The following is an 18,946-nucleotide window of genomic DNA, read 5'->3' as shown; positions in this document are numbered from 1 at the left end:
AGGTTCTTGAAGGCCTGCATTGTGTGGAGATGTGAAACCAGTTTTACAGGGCTGGTGTGTCCGGACGTTGTCTTTCCAGTTTCACTGCCTCCAGATTTGCCTTGTGACTCAGAAGAAATGTCTGTCGATGTCAGTCGTCTTTAAATCTTCTAACTTGTATGTTCTACTTTTTGATAAAATGTTTTTTATATAAACTACATGTCATTGGTATTTTAATTTCAGACTGAGGCACTTTAAAGTCTTGTTAGTGGTGGATTTTTTCCCTACACATTTTATAAATACTTTTTTTTAACCTGTTTTACTGGCTTTGATTTGAATCAGACTTAAAGAGGAGTGTTTTGGGGACAGGTGAGTTTTTTGAGGAAGAAGAGCTCAGGTGAGGAGCTGGAACCCTGACTGGGATCTTTTTGGGATTAATACATGTGATTTTAACAGGAAAACATGAGCAAAACAAAGAATAAAAGTGAAAATAAGACAGAAAAGGCTTTGGCTGCGGAGAAGGAACAGTTTGGTAAACAACAGGTAAGTCAATAGAAATACCTTTTTTTAAACCTGACTGTTTTGGGCTAATTTTCTTCATTTTGTGGACACAAACTTTTACTTAAGGTTTATTTTATTTAAAGTGTTAATTTATCATTCAGCTGAAAACCACTGGGAAAAAAGTGGCCTACACACTGATATCCAAATATTGTGGAAAGGGACACCTGCAAGAATGAATAAACAAAGGAATAAACTCAAAAGGATGAACTGGGATTAGACCGATGTATATGAATTATTTTGACTTATCTGATCAGTTTGGCTTTTCATTGACGTTATTTTGATAATAAGAGGTGCTGTAGGCTGAAGCTAAGGCTAACCATGTTATTAATTACTAATAACTATCTCTAACAAGAAGTTATGGTTTTGAATGTCACTGGGGATAGTTTATTTCTATAATTATTAATAAGTTTAATCTAGACCTGTATGGAAAATTAATTTCTTTTAACAGATTTATGTCTCTTACAGCTTCAATGCATCAGTAAAACTGTCAGCACTGCTGAGGTGCCACCAAAAGAGAAGTATGTGCGCAGTATCCTTTTAGCTAATGGTTCATAAATACAAAAATATCAAGAAACACAAATACTTTATTTATAAATGTTTTTTTTTTTCAATATCTAAAATAGTTTTTAACAATGAAAGTCACTTTGTGAAATCTAAACAAACACATGCTAGCAGTAATGCTAAAAAAGTTGTTAGCATTGCATGGTGTGCTAGCAGGTTAGCATGCTAATATTTGCAAATGACAGAAAAAATAAAATGTAGTTACAAATTGTAAATTAAGCTAAGTAACTAAATTATAAAATTTTGTTATTTAGACTAAAATTTTGGACATTCTTTTTTAACATTTAGTTTGTTTTGGTTTTTTTTATGTTTGTTTGTTTGTTTTGTTTGTTTTTGTTTTTTTTTTAACTCCAAAAGGAAATGTCCATCCAAAGGGGAATGTTTATCAAATTTAATCCACTGATTTGAGAAAACTAAAATTTAAAATGGTGATGGAAAGTAACGCTAACAAGAGTTTTCCTCTGGTGGATCATGAACATCAGTGGGGAAAAAATCACAATGGTCCATACAGCAGATTATTTGTTGGTTTCATGTGATATAGTACAATTTTTTCATGTTGTTCAAATAATCCCTAAAATAGTTTGGTTTTCTTCTGAGTGTAATTAATAAGTTTGGATGCACTGCATCATTCTGTGGATGTTTAGCACAATGTAAAAGTCTATAACCACCACACATTCCTACTTCACTTCCCAGCAGCCAGACATCAGTGTAAACTTTTAAAGTAGCCTCAATAAAAAGTTCTACAGATTTATGAGAATCTATCAAAAACTTTACTTGAATTTTTTCTGCTTTTTCACTCATTTTCAGTTCAGCCCGTGTACCCTACAATTTTTAGAGGAAAGGCGCCACAGAACACTGACCTATGAATTTTTCAAGCATGAAAAAAAATCTCCTAACTCAAGGGATGAACCAGGGTTGTGTCGACAAATAACAGATAATTTAGCAAAGAACCATTTTAAAATCTGATCTCTAGGCTTGTTGTTACTAGCAGCCTGTCTCAAAGATGCATCATTTGTTCCAAGTTCTTTAGCTTCATCTCTTTAAAAAAACAAAGACGGTTTGATAGACAGAAAATAGCATTTTAGCAGGAACAAGGTGATTCCCAAAGAGCTGAAAACTTGGCATATCTCAGCATGAGGTGCAGAAACTGAACAAATAGAGGACAAAAATAAGAGTCTGGACTAAAATATCTATAGCAGATGAACAGGATCTGAAAGTGATGTTCTGAAAACATTGGAACAAATCCCACAAAATTCTGAGTTATTTGATAAAACATTTGTGTATCCAAACTTGTTTGATTGGAACCAAAATTTCTTTAAAGATTTCAAGCAGCTTTTTAAAGAGGCTGAAGATAAACTACTTCTTTGAATCAGCATCATTCCTCATCTGGGAAACCATGAAAAATGTAGTGCCAAGCCATCAGTACTTAACTGATCAAGATATTCCTAAAAATCAGAAATGTTCCTGTCTGTCTTATGACATCTTCACTGTCAAAAGCTGTGCATTTCTCCCTGAGTTCATCTTGTGCTTGAGAGATTATGGTGTTTCCTTAACATCTGTGAAGCTATCATCTTGGGAACTCACAAAGAAGGTGGAGCCACCACCTTCTGGTCCTACATTGTGAACCTGCCTCTGTCCAGCAACTCCATGGTCAGCTGGAAGGTTTGCTATCTGGTGCACAAAGTTCTCAGGGATGGACACAAAAATGTACGTCACATTTCTGTTTTCCCTCCATCTTCCTTTCTGTGTTACCTCCACTTCCTCACCCTAATGGTGATGTCATCTCCATCCAATCCACAGGCTGTTGTAGATTCTCACAGACACAGTCGAACTATACGAGACATGGGGGTGCTGTGGGTGAGTAGCTGCTTATGCGAAGCTGCAGATTATATTCAGACTGAGCGTTTAGAACTAGATTTTAATTTTCAGGGACATTATGGTTGTTATTGTAAAATGCAATAAATTGTGTTTTCCCAGGGAAACTTGCATGATCGATATGGTCACATTGTTGCTTTGGCTGCCAAATTCCTTCACCTCAAAATGGAGTTTCATGCAAAGGTAATACATTTCTTTGTGTGTTATTGGTTGTACACTGATAAACTGGACAGTTTTTTTTTTTAGCTTGAACAACTGGAAAACCAGTTTTTCTCATGTGAGGGATGAACCTTATTTATTCCCATGGGGAAAAGGTATAGTTTCTGCAGCAATTCATGTGCACACATTTTAAAACTCTTCTGGCTCTTCTGCAGCACAAGGTGATCCCAGGTAACCTGGAGGCCAGCGATGAGACTTTGGAGAGGGAAGCAGGAACTGACATGACCAAAGTGTGAGTTTCCTTTGCCAACCACAGCTATGTGATCAGTTTGTGTTGCTGCTAGCTTACATTTTTTGTGTTTACCTGATTAAACATGTGGTTAGATGATTTATAATGTGTTGTAGGTTAGACATGACACAGGAGCTGCTGGATTATTTGGATGCTGGACTGAAGATGGCTGAGACGGGTAAATAAGACCTCACCTTATTTTACCCATTCTCATTGTGAAAAAAAAAGTATAACTCTTTAAATTCTCCCTAACATGATTTTCTGTCAGACAAGTCAGAAAAACAACATGTAGTTCAGTTAAAAAGAAAAAAATCCTACATTATCTGTTCACCTCAGTTAATGATGTTTGCTGGGATTCCTGCTGTGTACATCAACTTTCCACTTCATCAGAAACACCTTCTAGTACCGGTTCGGACTTTTTAATCCTTGGTGTCGTAGATGAAGCAGGTGGTGGAAACCTTCCTCAGAGGTTTTCTCCGTATTGACATGACAGCATCACACAGTTGCTGCAGGTTTGTCGGCTGCATCCATGATGAGAATCTCCCGTTCCACCACATCCCAAAGCTGCTCTACTGGACTGAGATCTGGTGGCTGTGGAGGCCGTTGGAGTCCGCTGGAGTCCAGTGAACTCATCGTCATGTTCTAGAAAGCAGGTGGAGATGAGGGAAAAAAACTGAAAGGAGTGCTTCTTTTTGGTTGATGAGTGAAAAAAGAAAACCTTCAAAGTGCTCTTTGGTACAGGACTAATGATGTGGCAAAGAAAGGAGAAGGTGACCAAGGCAACTCTCGAGGTCCAAAATTTAAAAAAGCCTTTATTAAAAGTGGCTAATGCATGGGAAAAGTTAAAAAATGCACCTACATGTTGCCTGCCTTCATCAGGGTGACCAGTCAGTCATGAGGATACAGGTGAAACAGGTGGGTAATGCCAGGAAGTGACATCATGAACACATGACCAAATGAGAGGGAGAAGAAAAAAACACATTAATCATAAATAAATAAAACAATCACTAACATCAAAGCACATGACACAGCACCATATCTGACAGCACCTCTGCCATCACCGTATAGATCCCTGCCAAACAGAAAAGGAGAATTATCAGTTTCCTCTGGGCCAGGATGTGTCATGGCCTTCAGTTGGAAAATCCAGAATATTTCCCCTGTAGAAGGCGGTCATCACCTCCCCGAGAAGTAGAGACCACTTCAATGCCCATGACCTTAAGGCCTGAAGGCTATAATACATCCTGGCCCCCCGAGGAAACTGTTTGTTCTCCTTTTTTATAATTATCCTATATTTGTTTAGCAGGGATCTATACGCTGATGGCAGAGGTGCTGTGTCGTTGTCTTTGATGATAGTGATTGTTTTTTATTTTTTAATTTTGTGTGTGTGTATTTTCTTTACCCTCTCATTTGGGTCACCTGCTTGTTCACGTGCTCATGATGTCACTTCCTGGTATTACCACTACAACGGGAAACATTTTGGATTTTCCACCTGAAGGCCACGATACATCCTGGCCCCAAATAAACTGATTATTCTCCTTTTTTATCATTTTATAATTAACATGTAATTGAACTGGTGGAGCTGATAAAGTGGAAGCCAAGTGTATGTAGACCTGAAACAGTTGCTACTTCACTAGAAAATATAACTGTCCCAAAAATCTTATTGAAAATATATTTATTTTTTCCTCCGTGTATGTTTTACGGGCCAGTGCTGCACAAAAATATTGTATAAAGTTTGATAAAGATGATAAATGATATGATTTTATGTAATTTAAGAAGAAAATTATTAGAAAAAGATTAGAAAAAGAAAGATTATTGAAGAGCTGGATAACCACAAAAATACAGTAAATAATAATAATTAAACTAAAAAATCTATCTGGGAGCAAATGTGCTCCTCAGTTCAGGATGTTAAAAGAAAATGTAGTTTTCGTATGTTTGTGGTAAGCACCTGTTAGTTTCTGAGAAAGACCAAAGGTGGCGTGTGGAAAAGTGTTACTGGTTTGAACAGTCAGCCTGTGCAGCTGTGTGGCTCATGAATGTGTCGTAATTATTCTTGGACAATAAATAACAGGATATTGAAACTGAATCATCCTTAAATTGAACTTTTGATGTGTTTTTCTCGTTTTAAAGTTCTGCGTCAGCTGGATGCAAACGGAGCCAAATCTACCACCTCGGCTGGAAAGTGCAGACTGACTCCTCTTATACCCCTCATACTGGACTGCAGCTTCCTCTACCATTTCTCAGTCCGACTACTGTTCAAGCTTCACAGCCGTGAGTGATCAGTGCGTCTTTCTAGTGAAAAACAACCAAACAACTGGATCTTCAGATCAAGCTTTAAGTCCTTTATAATCTCCATGTTGTAGGTATTGCTCCAGAAGTTCTTCTGGGACATCGAGAGAGATTCCGCGACCTCTTCATGAGGTTGGTTGTTGCTATTATTATTATTATTATTATTATTATTATTATTAGGAAAACTCACTCTTTCGTCTATTTGTTTGTTTTCCATTTAAACCAGCTGATACAGAAAACATTTCATGTTCCAGATCTGTTTTATTTATAGCTGTGTTTTCCTTTGCAGCCTCACACAGTTCTTCAACAGAGCCAGAGAGATGGAGTTCTTTAAAAGCGTCATCCAGATTCCCGACCTCCCAGATGTACGGCACACCGTCTGAGTTTTGGAAATTCTCCCTGCATCTACATGAATCTGTTAAACTTTGTCTTCCCTTTGTGTGTTTTGTTCATTCCGACTCCGCAGGGTCCTCCAAACTTCCTCCGAGCTGCTGCCTTGGCTGAGTACAAAAAGCCGGTGGTGGTGATTCCCACCGAGGACCAGCAGGAGGACGAAGAAGTGGAGCCACAGCCGGAGTTTAGAGAAGCGCCTCAGGTCCCACAGGTACACTTACTTGTACACCAAAAGATAACATTTGAGTTGAATTAGTGCTTACATTTAGCTTTTTATCATTGCAGTACTATTTGCTCAGTCAGATGGCGACACCCGAAGCTCAGCTGGAGCAGAAAGAAACTGCCAACGAGAGTTTGAAGAGGGAGCTGGAGGTCCTGAAACCAGAGCTACAACTTATCAAGAGTGAGGTAAGTCATAGATTATTCATCTGTTAGCTTCAATTGAGACTTTTACAGCTTAACTTTTCTTTTGTTGTCCATAAAAATCCTAAACAGTTCCTCTTTTGTCCAGGATGAGATCACAGAGTTGAGTCTAACTTCTGCTGCTGTAATGACTGATAGATGTTAGCATCCTGTCCAACAACACGGCATTCCAAGATCTATTTCAGGATGAGATTTTCCTCTTCCTCAGGCTCAGAGATGCGTTACGGAGTTAAAAGCTCAGGTCAACCATCTGGAAGCTGAAGTCGAGGAGCAGCGCACCCACAAGCAGATGGCGATGGTTGAAAACGAAAACCTGCGGATGGAGGTGGAGGCTTTACGCAACGCTAACGTGGCCAATGTCGGGGCTCAGATTGGATACAAGGAGGCCGACAGTGAGTGTGCAGTTCATCACAAATATATCCGAACGTCAGAGAAAGTTTTTCTTCTTCATCCCGGGGTCTCTGCGCAGGTCGAGCTCAGGCTGCAGAGCTTCGATTTACTCAACTAAAAGAGAGACACGCGGAGCTGGTTACCAGTCACGCCGGCCTGATGAAGAAGGTGAATGACAGCTTGTTGGTTTCTCACCTAAACACTCCTTGTAGCTACCACGAAAGACTGATATCTGTGGTTGTCTTTGTTCTTGTGCAGAATGCAGAAACAGTGAGGATGCTGTCGAACACAAAACAAGATCAGGAGGATTTACTGAGGGTCAAACAGCAGCTTCAAACTGAGCTGGAAAATTTACGACAGGAGCAAAGAGCGATGGTGAGTCTTCATCATCCCTGCAGCTGGGATGACCTGATATGATCCATTTCAAACACAGCTGACAACGTTCTGATTATTGACAACGTGTCTCCCGTTCAGACGAATCAGCAGCAGCAGGAGATCAGCCGTCTGAATAACGAGCTGCTGGAACAAAGCGCACAGCTGGCCCTGCTTCACAGCTCTCTGGAGGATAAAGAGAAGGTAACCTTAGGGTAAAATAAACACAACAACAGCTAGTTCTATCCCAGTATGAGAGGCTCAAAACCATAATCTACTGAGATCATCAGTGTGTGATGCAGACTGAAACTGGCAAAAATTAATGGTGAATCAACATGCCAGTAAATCTGGAATATTAAAGGAGAAACGTGTAAAGTCAGTCTTTGCACCGTGATACTGATTAGCCAGCAGGTGAGAAGCTGACCCCATTACACGTTTTGAAGGACCACATCCTGCAGAAATGCAGAAAGAAATGACAGAAAACTTGGAGAAATAAGGTGGTCAAAGCAAAGAGGAAATGATATAAGTAAACATGCATTAGTAAATAAAGCTATAATAAAAACGTAGACTTTAAACACCAACTGCATAACGGGTCCGTTTTACCACGCGTGTCCACAAACATGTGACAGAGTTCCTGTTACACCAACTCAGTGAACCAAGTCTGAGGTTGCAACAAGCTACAAGGGGAACGCTCGTCCTCAGAGAGCCCCGTGCACATCCTCTAAGGAGACTTAGAAATAGTGTCCAACATGTTTGATGCAGAAGAAATGAAGCACAGAAAACGCTTCATCCTCTCTAATGACAGCAGTACAACCCTGGTGGTGGTACACTAATACCATGTGTGGTGTTCAGACTCAGGGCTGCAAATTAAATTAAAGTAGATCTACACCTGTGGGGAGGTGTGGATGTTACCATGTGTGGCGGGCCATCACATACCAATTAGCATCTTTTAAGCTATAAATTTTATTTATTTATAAATGATGTAAATCTTTTTTCAATGTTAATTTTGTTGGTAATGGTAATTTGGTAACATTGTTTTGGTAATGGGTAGGTTTTTTATAAGCTACTGGCTTCTGCCTACACCCTTTTGTTTTTTTCATCTTCTTTCTGTATTTTTTTTTATGTTTTATTTACTTTCATTATACCTAAATAAATAAATAAATAAAAATAAATGATGTGCTAATGATGTGCTAGAGTGGACCAATAACACACTGGGAGGTGTTAATCTAAATATTTTGTCTTATTATTGCGTATTTCTGTGTAATTTTCTTTAGGAGGGGTCTCAGGTGAGCAGCAGCCTGGCGGCTCTGCAGGCAGAGCGAGACGTGCTGCTTCGCTCTGCACGAGAGAAAGAGGCCGAGCTTTCCTCTCTGAAACAACAGCTGCAGCACCAGCAGAGCTCTCTGGACCTGGAGAGAGACCGAGCCAACCGAGAACTGGAGGCCCTGAGAGCTCAGCTACAGCAGCAGGTGAGCATTAAAGTCACATCCAATGCCCTCCAGGTTCAGAGGGGACATGGTCATTTACTCTCATAGCTTCTTGTGATGCCACGTTGTACCTTTCATTCTCACCAGATGACCCCGTAGTTTCAGCACAGTCTTCCTGTGTCTTTCTCTGACATTCACATGGATGAATTAATGCCAGTGACAGCTAATCGTTCTCCTCTGATCATGATTCATTAGTATGCCATCAACTCCTGGTACAGTCCAGAATTTAATTCTCATCATTATTATAGCAATGTTATTCTAGCAGGTGCCCAGCACCCCCACAGACGGCTCACAGTCCAACAGTACACCTGCTTTCCAGCAACCAAAGAGGACCCATAATGCCCCACTACTTACTGACCTCCACTAGCTGCCCACAGCTGCCTGAATCAAATTGTGGTCCTAATGCTGCAGACAGACCTCTGAATCTGCAGCAGCTGTTTAACCCATAAAACTCAGTAATTTTTTTTTTATATTTTTTTATAACCAGCCTATGCAAGTTTAAGGTTTTAAGCCCAGTCAGTATGCAGTCAGGATGTTTCCAGCCTCAGCTGTCACATTCTGAGGCTAAATGATGTAAAATGAATGTATGAATAGATATAGCAGCATAAAGGTCGACCAGAAGAAGAAAGCAGAATTTATTACTAACAGAACTTTGTAGAAATAACACACAGATCAACAGTAACCAAGCCTTTTCTCATCTCATTGTTCTCTCAAGTTTTGGCTTTCAGGAGAAAAAATATTGTTATTGAAACAAACACACAACAGAAACTATTTCCATGTTTCCGTTTGGTTGTCTGGTTCTGCTATCCCTACACACAAGGTTGTTTCGGTCCACACTGTTCTCATTTGAGGTTCAAAGATGGTGGAACGAGCTACCAAATGATATCAGAGCACTACTTGTCATTTAATCAGATTTAGAATTAAATCCTTATGCCTGGGTTTCTCACTCTGCAGAAAATGTCTGCTGTTTGCTTATATTCATCAACTATGATTCATTATATAATTGTTTTTTTATGTCATAATTTCTTAAAAAGAAAATCAAACAAAAACTAACACCTTTGGTCACGAGTTGTGGGTAGTGACCGAAAGAACAAGATCGCGAATACAAGCGGCCGAAATGAGTTTTCTCCGCAGGGTGGCCGGGCTCTCCCTTAGAAATAGGGTGAGAAGCTCGGTGATCCGGGAGGGGCTCAGAGTAGAGCAGTTTCTCCTCCACATCGAGAGGAGCCAGATGAGGTGGCTCGGGCATCTGGTTAGGATGCCTCCTGGACGCCTCCCTGGTGAGGTGTTCCGGGCACGTCCCACCGGAAAGAGGCTCCGAGGAAGACCCAGGACATGCTGGACGGACTACATCTCTCGGCTGGCCTGGGAACGCCTCGGGATCCCTCCGGATGAGCTGGTGAATGTGGCCGGGGAGAGGGAAGTCTGGGTTTCCCTGCTTAGGCAGCTGCCCCCACGACCCGACTCCGGATAAGCGGAAGAGAATGGATGGATGGATGGATGGATGGATGGATGGATGAAACAAAAACAAAGCTGTGTAACATACTAAGGATTATTTTAACATTTGCCTTCATGTGGTTTTTACAGCTTGCCATCAACGCAGAGCAGAAGCTGGAGATCGACAGGCTGAGACGAGAGCTGGACTCTACACGAGCAGAGCTGACGCGAGCAAACAACATGCTGCAAAGCAAAGAAATGGTGGGAAGGTTTCTGCAAACGTTTGCAGTGCATGAGGCCCCCTTGAGATGAAGCAATGGAGGTAATTCAGTAGTTTCTTATTGTCCTCAGAGTGGAACTCACATGAGCAGCACCGTGGCGGCGCTGCAGGCGGAGAAGGACATGTTGCTCCGGTCGGTTCGGGAACACGAGGCCGAGCTGAACTCCCTCAGACAGCAAGCTCAGCTCCAGCAGAGCTCCCTGGAGCAGGAGAGGCAGAGGAGCAGCATGGAGCTGGGAAACCTGCACTCCCAGCTTCACCAGCAGGTGCTGTGCTCTGTTTCTGTCTGCACCGTTAAACTTTTTATTTGTTAAGTTACTGATGACGTTGTGTTTGTTAAATCAGGCCTGTCGGGAAGGAGAGCTGGCCCAGAAGCTGCAGGACGAGCAGTTCTGTCTGCTGCAGTGTGCCGTGGTGGAAGCTGAGGGCATCATACTGGATGCCGTGGCCAAGCTGGACGACCCCATACATGTCCGCTGCATCAGCTCCCCAGGTACAGACACTTGTAGCTGTAGTGGCCTAGTAGAGCGACCAGGAGATATTTGGATATAAGCTGCTCATTCTTTGTCAATAAAAACATTAAATTTTTTTTACCCTTAAACTCTGATTACGGTGCCTCTGAGTGCTGTCGTTTATATTGTAGAGCAATTTCTTTTTTTTTTTTTGCATTTTCATTCGGTTTCTTTAGCAATTCTCCTGTTTTTCAGATTATTTGGTGAACCGAGCTGAAATTACTCTGAGTTCCATAGACAAGATGCAGCAGAGCCACCTGGTCTACCTGGGAAACAGGAGTGGTGAGTTGGACTTTGTGTGCTTACCTGAGGTGATGGGTCTTTTCTTTATAGCCAGCTTAGAACAATGACAGGCAATTATGTGTAACTCAACATTATTACCGTGTGGGCTTTGAGTAATTACGTGTACATCAGGTTATTTAGGCCCAAACAGTAGTAATAATACATGATAAAAAGTAAAAGGATGAGAAATTAATTAGGATATTTAGCAACTGGGGCCCATCTTCTTCTGAATAAAGGAAGCTGTAGCTGCTACTGAGCCGTTAAGTCTTCTATCGTGTAGACGTTTCTCAGACTGCCGACCTGTTGCTAAATTTCAGGGGGGGTGTTAGGTTTCATCCAGTTCACTGTGAAGGATTTTCTTCCCACCATCAAGACATGCAGTATGTATTTCTGTCATTATTACCAACAGGAACAGTAGGGGGGGTCCAGAGGTATGTCCTTCCTCAGGATTTTTTCCATTTCTTCCCTGATGTGTGTCCAAAATGTTTTTACTTTTGGGCAGTCCCAGAACATCATGTCCCAGTTGTCCCAGTCCAACATTTATTAAAGCTGTTTAAACTGTAACTGTGAACTGGGAGTAGGGTCCTAAATAATCTCAGTTTGCATTTCCAATTCAAGTCCTTCCACGGCTGACTTCCTGATACCCTGGTGACATTTCAAGAAAGCATTTTTCCAGACATCATCCTCAGACTTCATCTGTATTAGCTTCCAGTTCCCACTGCCCCTTCATAAGCAGCGTATGCCCACACGTGTCCTTCATTCATTTTTGTTTAATGGATATTTTGTTTTGCTCTTTTTTTGTGTAGATTAGTGAAATAAGTTTACTAAATGTGCTTCTATTTGTATGTTGTTTTTTGTTGTTCTTCAGATGCCAGCGGTTTGTTGAGAGCTGTCACACAGTTTTCCCACCTCGCTGCAGACACCATTGTCAACGCAGCAGCGACGTCACACTCGGCTCCCACAGATCAGGCCGACAGTAAGAGACACACGGTCCCTTTTATACACCATGTACAAACAGTCAACACTCAGTTCTGTTTGTCTCCTTCAGGTTTGACTGACAGCTGTCGGGACTGCGCGAATCACAGCCTTCAGTTCCTGAAGGATCTGAAGTTTCAGGCCAGTTTACAGAGAGCAGACCCGTCTGCAGTTCGCTACACCGTCCAGCGCCTGCTTGCTATGGGACAGGTAGGATGCTGTCTAAATATTATGCAGAAACATGAAAAAACAAGAGTCTAGTAGCAAACTAGCTGCACTGTGTGAGAAGCTAATCGTAGAAACTGTTCATGGTGACAATGTTTAGCAGATGCTGACATTAACACTAAACACGCTGGACAAAAAGAAAATAAAAATAAAAATGGAGCACATCATTGGCTTTCTCATCAAGCCTTCCTGTTTGATGGTTTCAGTGTTTGCTGTTGTGTGATTATTGTTTAGGATCTGCGTCCAAAAGGGCAGGACGTGCTGAAAGAAGAGCTGGGAAACATGGTGGATAAAGAGATGGTCGCTACATCGACTGCCATTGAAGAGGCTGTTCTTCGAATGGATGTAAGGACAAACACGGCAGGATTATTTTCTACTTAGTGAATGAAAAGCACAGATAATGATCAGAGAATATAGTTCATCACAAACATGTAAGTGAAATAAAGACAAAAACAACCCTTCCGCCCCTCCACACAACTCAACTTCCAGCTGCAGTGTCCTAGAAATGGCTGTCGACTGACAGTGAGACACATGATGTCCATCATCCACATGGTTAAGGTTCAGAGTCTTCCATCACACTGCAGGGCTGCAGAATATATTGCAAACTTATTGTTATGGTTGCATCAACATGTACATGACAAAGACATTTTAACGTAAACAGTTACTGGTGTGTTAATGTGGGACTGCATTCTGTTTTTTTCATTACCTGCAACTAACCAGCATGCAGAGGTGCAGAAGTGGACACAGTCCTCATTAATGCACTTCAGATTAGCGCCATATGTTGACTTCTTTGTTTATATATCAGATTCACGTCTAAATATTTAGTAATTATATCACCGATTTAATATGTTTTCTTAATATTGTGCAGTCCTGTCTTTCAGAAACTGGGGGATTTTGAGCACTATGTTGGTTTAGATCCCTCATTAATCAGCATCATTAACATAAACAGTGTCATGCTTAAGACGGGCTTGAATTATATTCTGTGATTCATATGTGATGGTTTTCCCAAGATCTCCACCAACTCGAGTCTGATTAGGATCATCACAACCAGGGTGTTCAGCCTGAGAAGACCTCCATAATTTCTACCACTCACACATGCCATCTATCTATCTATCTATCTATCTATCTATCTATCTATCTATCTATCTATCTATCTGTCTATCTGTCTATCTGTCTATCTGTCTGTCTGTCTGTCTGTCTGTCTGTCTGTCTGTCTATCTGTCTGTCTGTCTGTCTGTCTGTCTGTCTGTCTGTCTATATGTATATATATATATACCCCGTATCTCCACACAGTAATTTAGGTATGAAATATGGATGAACGGACGGACGGGTGGATGGATAAATATGACATATTTACACTCTGATGCTGAAGTTTCTGTTCGTTTGTTTCACAGGAAATTCTGAACCAGGCAAAGAAGGACACCACTGGTTTAAAGCTGGAGGTCAACCAGAGGTAAGACCAGCGCTGTGGTTCTGGTTCCGTTCCATTTTCACTTTCTTTTTCTAACCCCAGTCCTGTTGACGTTTCTATCTGCCTTCACACAGTATCCTGGGGTCCTGTTCAGACCTGATGAGGGTAAGAAGTCCGTCTATTAAATCACTGTCTGCATACTCAGGTTGACTGAGACTTTCTGATCCTCAATGTTCTCCTGCGTTCCTCCAGGCTGTTCACATGCTGGTGACTGCCTCCACCGACCTACAGAAAGACATCGTAGAAAGTGGCAGGGTGAGTTGGTGTAAAACTGTCACACAAGTTTTAACAGCAGGAGATTTTCGGATTATGTAAAACTTGGTTCTATACAGTATATCAGATCAAAGGAGTAACCTTAAATATTTTGGGCCTTAGAAGACATTAAACGTGTAAAATTGTTTATATTCTGTGTGAGGTTACTGTCTGTCTGAAGACGTCTGCAAACGTTCTCTTATTTTATACATTTATCATCATGAAATGGGGTTTAAAAATCATTGTTTATGATTTTTACAAGGTCTTAAGAGTCTGCATCTAATTTGGAAAACACATCAGTAGCATGATGTTGCACCTAACAATGCATTTGTGCCTCTTCTTTCTTACTGCAGGGAGCTGCATCTATTACAGATTTTTATGCCAAAAACTCTCGCTGGACTGAAGGACTCATCTCTGCTTCCAAAGCTGTGGGCTGGGGCGCCACTCAGCTACTGTAAGTATCCAAAACCATCAACACAAACATGTTCGGAGTGACTTAAAAGCTGTTCAGAATATCACACCTCGTGGTGACTGAAGTCCTGTATGTTGGTGTTTATCCTTCAGAGACTCAGCTGATCGGGTTGTGGGTGAAAATGGTACATATGAGGAGCTGATTGCCTGTTCGCATGAGATCGCTGCAAGCACTGCCCAGCTAGTTGCTGCCTCCAAGGTACGAACACGAGCCAAAACGTCCTCTTTATAAAAACCAGCGTGTGCAAACAAATACGTCCACATAACATGAAGGTGTTAAATAAATCCTGCTGTTGTTTCAGGTCAAGGCCGACCGCAGCAACAAGAAACTGTACACGCTGCAGCAGGCCTCACGGCATGTGAACGACATGGCTGCCGTGGTCGTCACCTCCACCAAACACGGGCAGCAGCAGATATCTGACCACGGTGAGAGCAGCAGCTCTGGGAGGAAGAGCTCACAGCACACACTCACCCCATGTTTGGTCTCCAGAATCTCAGACAGGAAATAATTAAATACCTTCCTCACTAGCCTGCCTTTTAGTTTTGTTCATTATTTGGATCTCAGCTAATGTTTTAAAGATTTTCTTCTGCTGATGTAACTGACACTGAAAACCGGGCAAACAAGGCAAAACAGTGAAGTTATTGAACATAAAATTAAACAGGATCGGATGAAAATTCTCTGTGGCTTCATCAGTACTGATGACCTCTTTCACATGTCATTTATTTCATAATTAATTTTATTTTTGGGAACATGCTGCAGCTTTAACTTCAGGGTTGTATTTTTGTGTAGGAGTGATGGACTTCTCTGGCATGTCTCTGATCAAACTGAAGAAGGAGGAAATGGAAGCTCAGGTGAGACATTTCCGTCTAATTTTTTATGTCTGATGGTCAGTAGCTTCAGCTTGTCCAACTAAGAGCACAAGTGGTGTCTCCAAGGACATCACAGTGCAACTGTAACGGTACTAAAAGTCCATTATCCATAGCTGACTAGATCATATGAAAGGATGGACCAGCTTCTCTACATCTGGGCTGTAGACTGCAAATGGAAATGAAACTAACATGACATGCTTGTTATATACAGAACCTGCAAAGCAGACATGCTAAATCAGGGGTGACCTGCTCTGGTTCTTGGGGGATCCTGCAGGTTTTAGAAGTCCCCTTGATCCAACATACCTGATTGCCCCTCAGTAGCTTGTAGCCCAAACATGTTGACCAGTCTGATTCAGATGTGTTGCAGCAGGAAACATCCAAAACCTGCAGGACTGTGGCCCCCGAGGACCAACTTTAGACACCCCTGCACTAAACAGTCGTTCGACAGTCTTGTACCATGTTTCCATTTTGGTCGACTGGCTGAATTTCCAGGTGGTCGCTTAACTCTTATAAGTTTCCGACCTTTAAGAGTTCTTCAGTCAAGCAGCCTCTCACACTGAGTCCGGACAGTAACTGGTATGATTCTGGAGTGATGGACAATTTTTTAGAAGGCAGAAATAAACTGATCTAGAAAAAAAAGTTGAATCTGCTGTAATGAGGCTGCTGGCTGTGGTGCTCGACCCCGTCTTTGTGACCTGTATATAAGTCACCTAAATTAATTGTAATTCAACCCATCTTTATTTGCATTGCACTAATTCATAACAAAGTCATGTCAGAGCACTTTGACAGATAGTCCATTTCCGTCCACTTCCTTAGCTGCGTCTACACGGTCAAATATTTCTTCTATCCGACTGAAATCACTCGGGTCAGAGTTTCTAGCTGAAATGTTTACATGGATGATAAAGTGAAATGATCTGTTGGATGTTTACATGAGGGAAAGATTTCAAATGATCTGAACTTATTTTACATGCACAATGTGTGAAAGAAGAATATTTTATACAAATTTCTCAAATTCCTGAGTGAACTTATTGCAAGCCTCAAACATGCTAAATGTTAACACAGCTGTTGTAGTCTGATTATAATTAAAGTAAACCAAATCCATTATATGATCCATTTGATTCAAACTTATAATACTTCATTTATTTTCTATACGGCTTAGTCCAGTTCAGGGTCGCGGGAAAGCTAGTAAATGTTTAAAACATTCAATCACATTAAAAATGCTTTTTTACAGCAAATATGGAGACATTAACATCATATAAGTTAACGTCATAATTAATGATAAATGGTGCAAACTAACATCCAGTTTGAAATCATCTCCCAGGTGAAGGTGCTGCAGCTCGAGAGCCAGCTGGAGCAGGAGCGAGTCCGCCTGGGGGAGCTGAGGAAGCGGCACTATGACCTGGGGGCCACCGAGAGCAACCCTGGCGGAGATGATGCAGCTGACAGCTTCCCGCCGCCGCCACCACCGTCTCTGCTTGACTCCACCCCAGTACCTCCATCCTTCTCTCAGACACAGCCCTATGCAAACACCCAGAGCCTCTCACAGATCGCTGCGTTTGCACCGGCTAAAACACAGTCCTTCTCTCTGCCGCAGACTTACACACCAACACAGGCGTACACGCCATCTCAAACATACACATCTCCCCAAAACTACACGCCATCTCAAACATACACATCTCCCCAAAACTACACGCCATCTCAAACATTCACATCTCCCCAAAACTACACGCCATCTCAAACATACACATCTCCCCAAAACTACACGCCATCTCAGAGTTACATTCCCTCACAGTCCTACGTCCCGCCTCAGCCGTTCGTTCCGTCTCAGCCGTACACAAACCCAGCACAGAGCTACTTACAGCCTCAGTCTTACTCACTGTCACAACCATCGTCACTCTCATCCAGCATCCAGCAGCCTAAAGCAGCTTCTCAGACGTCCCACCAGAACACCAACTCCACCAAACCTTCCTTAAGGAAACCAAACATCTTCACTAAGTCTGGCAACCTGCTGAAGAATGCAGTGAGTATTTATCCTCACAGACCAAACTTTCATCTCACAGGATAATCTGAAAAGACCTGAATCTGTTTTTCTTTGGATGACAGTTCAAACGAGGGGAAACTGGAGCAGGGGAGTCATGAGGCTGACTGGGGAAGAGGAAGCGGCTTCATTATTAAAGCACCTCAGAAACACTGTCCTGTATAATAACAATGATTTTTAATCATAATGAATCTGAACAAAAACAAAAAACAAAAAAAAAAACAGCTTTAATCTGAACTACACTTGCAAATTTAATGACTATTTAATATTTTGTCTTCTGTATAATCCAAGTGATTCATTAAAATTCTTGATTGAGTTAAAGCTTCTGTGCAGGATGAATGTTGATAATGCTATTGTAATAAACTCTTATTATAACATAATACAACTTAATTATAATATGAACATGTTAGTGGATTGATGAATATAATTAAACTGCAGTTTTAAACCAAGTGATGGTCTCATGCTGTAATGTGTTCTCACAACGACTTCATCAGTCTGTTATTTCAGTCATGCGCAGTACAAACTGCAATCTCACCACCATGGACGTGACCCGCAGATTCAGAGCGTCAAGTCAGAAGAGGCTACAATACCGGAAGTAGAAGTCACCACCTTCAGATTAAATGTAGAGATATTACTATGGTGTTGTTACTGTTGATTTATTTTGAATGAATTATAAATTAGAATTATATTTATTATTTAAAATGACGTGGCAGATATGTTAAGTAAAAGCATTAGAAGTAAATGCACTTAATTATTATAACCCATGCATTCACGTCTAACCACTGATTTGTTGTTTTGTTGTGGATCAAAGCAGCTAATTCTGATCTGTAGATAATATATTTTAAGTGAAATAATTATTAGATTTTCAACAGTTTAGGAAGATATCCAGAACCCAAATCACTTCTGAAATAAATAAATTAATTCATTTGAATTGATTAAGGATTTAAGTTGTTACTAGAGAGAAATAGCAATATACAAAGGCACAGTACTTTTAACTTACCACCAGCTGCAAAGAGTAAAACAGATTCATTCTAGTAACCTTTTTAAAAACAGTTTGAGGTACTACAGTTTAGTATGTTTTGCTGTTTTACACTAAATTTATTCAGTAATTTGTAATGTTATCAGTTACAGTTCAGAGTAAAATTAGAAATGCATTATTATAATACTGATTGAGATGAATTTGTATTGATCCCAAAGGAAAAAGCTTAAGGTCAGATTAGGAACATTTAAATCAAAAGCTGCATTTACCAATTACATAAAACATATTAAAGGATATGAATAAATAACATTTGTCTGGAATAGTTTATATTGTGTAATATTTTCTTAGTTTTTTCTGCAAAGGTTTTGCAACTTTTCCT

At 40.9% G+C, this 18,946-nt stretch overlaps 1 protein-coding gene across 4 annotated transcripts; it reads left to right on the top strand.

The window, feature by feature from the left end:
• The first annotated feature begins 77 nt into the window (after positions 1–77).
• LOC121630276 (huntingtin-interacting protein 1-related protein-like) lies at positions 78–18,037 on the top strand. 4 transcript variants are annotated; one of them, XM_041970464.1, is made up of 34 exons: positions 78–156; positions 349–522; positions 1,006–1,069; positions 2,666–2,808; positions 2,902–2,958; positions 3,079–3,159; positions 3,351–3,427; positions 3,541–3,602; positions 5,552–5,692; positions 5,785–5,842; positions 6,000–6,075; positions 6,177–6,314; positions 6,389–6,511; positions 6,735–6,918; positions 6,996–7,084; positions 7,175–7,291; positions 7,391–7,492; positions 8,563–8,757; positions 10,363–10,473; positions 10,564–10,758; positions 10,838–10,985; positions 11,200–11,286; positions 12,155–12,262; positions 12,335–12,471; positions 12,721–12,831; positions 13,881–13,939; positions 14,032–14,062; positions 14,150–14,212; positions 14,563–14,663; positions 14,774–14,879; positions 14,983–15,106; positions 15,471–15,532; positions 16,872–17,570; positions 17,654–17,865. In XM_041970464.1, the coding sequence occupies exons 2-34, from the start codon at positions 442–444 to the stop codon at positions 17,687–17,689; spliced, it is 3,966 nt and encodes a 1,321-aa protein (XP_041826398.1). In that variant the 5' UTR covers positions 78–156; positions 349–441; the 3' UTR covers positions 17,690–17,865. The 4 variants fall into 4 exon arrangements, with proteins under 4 accessions (XP_041826398.1, XP_041826397.1, XP_041826401.1 ...); XM_041970463.1 differs by lacking the exon at positions 78–156 and adding an exon at positions 206–348 and having other exon boundaries at positions 436–522; XM_041970467.1 differs by lacking the exon at positions 78–156 and having other exon boundaries at positions 384–522; positions 16,872–17,218; positions 17,291–17,570; positions 17,654–18,037.
• Positions 18,038–18,946: the final 909 nt, after the last annotated feature.

This window comes from Melanotaenia boesemani, chromosome 19, assembly GCF_017639745.1.
Source record: "Melanotaenia boesemani isolate fMelBoe1 chromosome 19, fMelBoe1.pri, whole genome shotgun sequence".
In the NCBI taxonomy this organism is placed as follows: domain Eukaryota; kingdom Metazoa; phylum Chordata; class Actinopteri; order Atheriniformes; family Melanotaeniidae; genus Melanotaenia; species Melanotaenia boesemani.
This window is presented reverse-complemented; position numbering and strand designations above follow the sequence as displayed.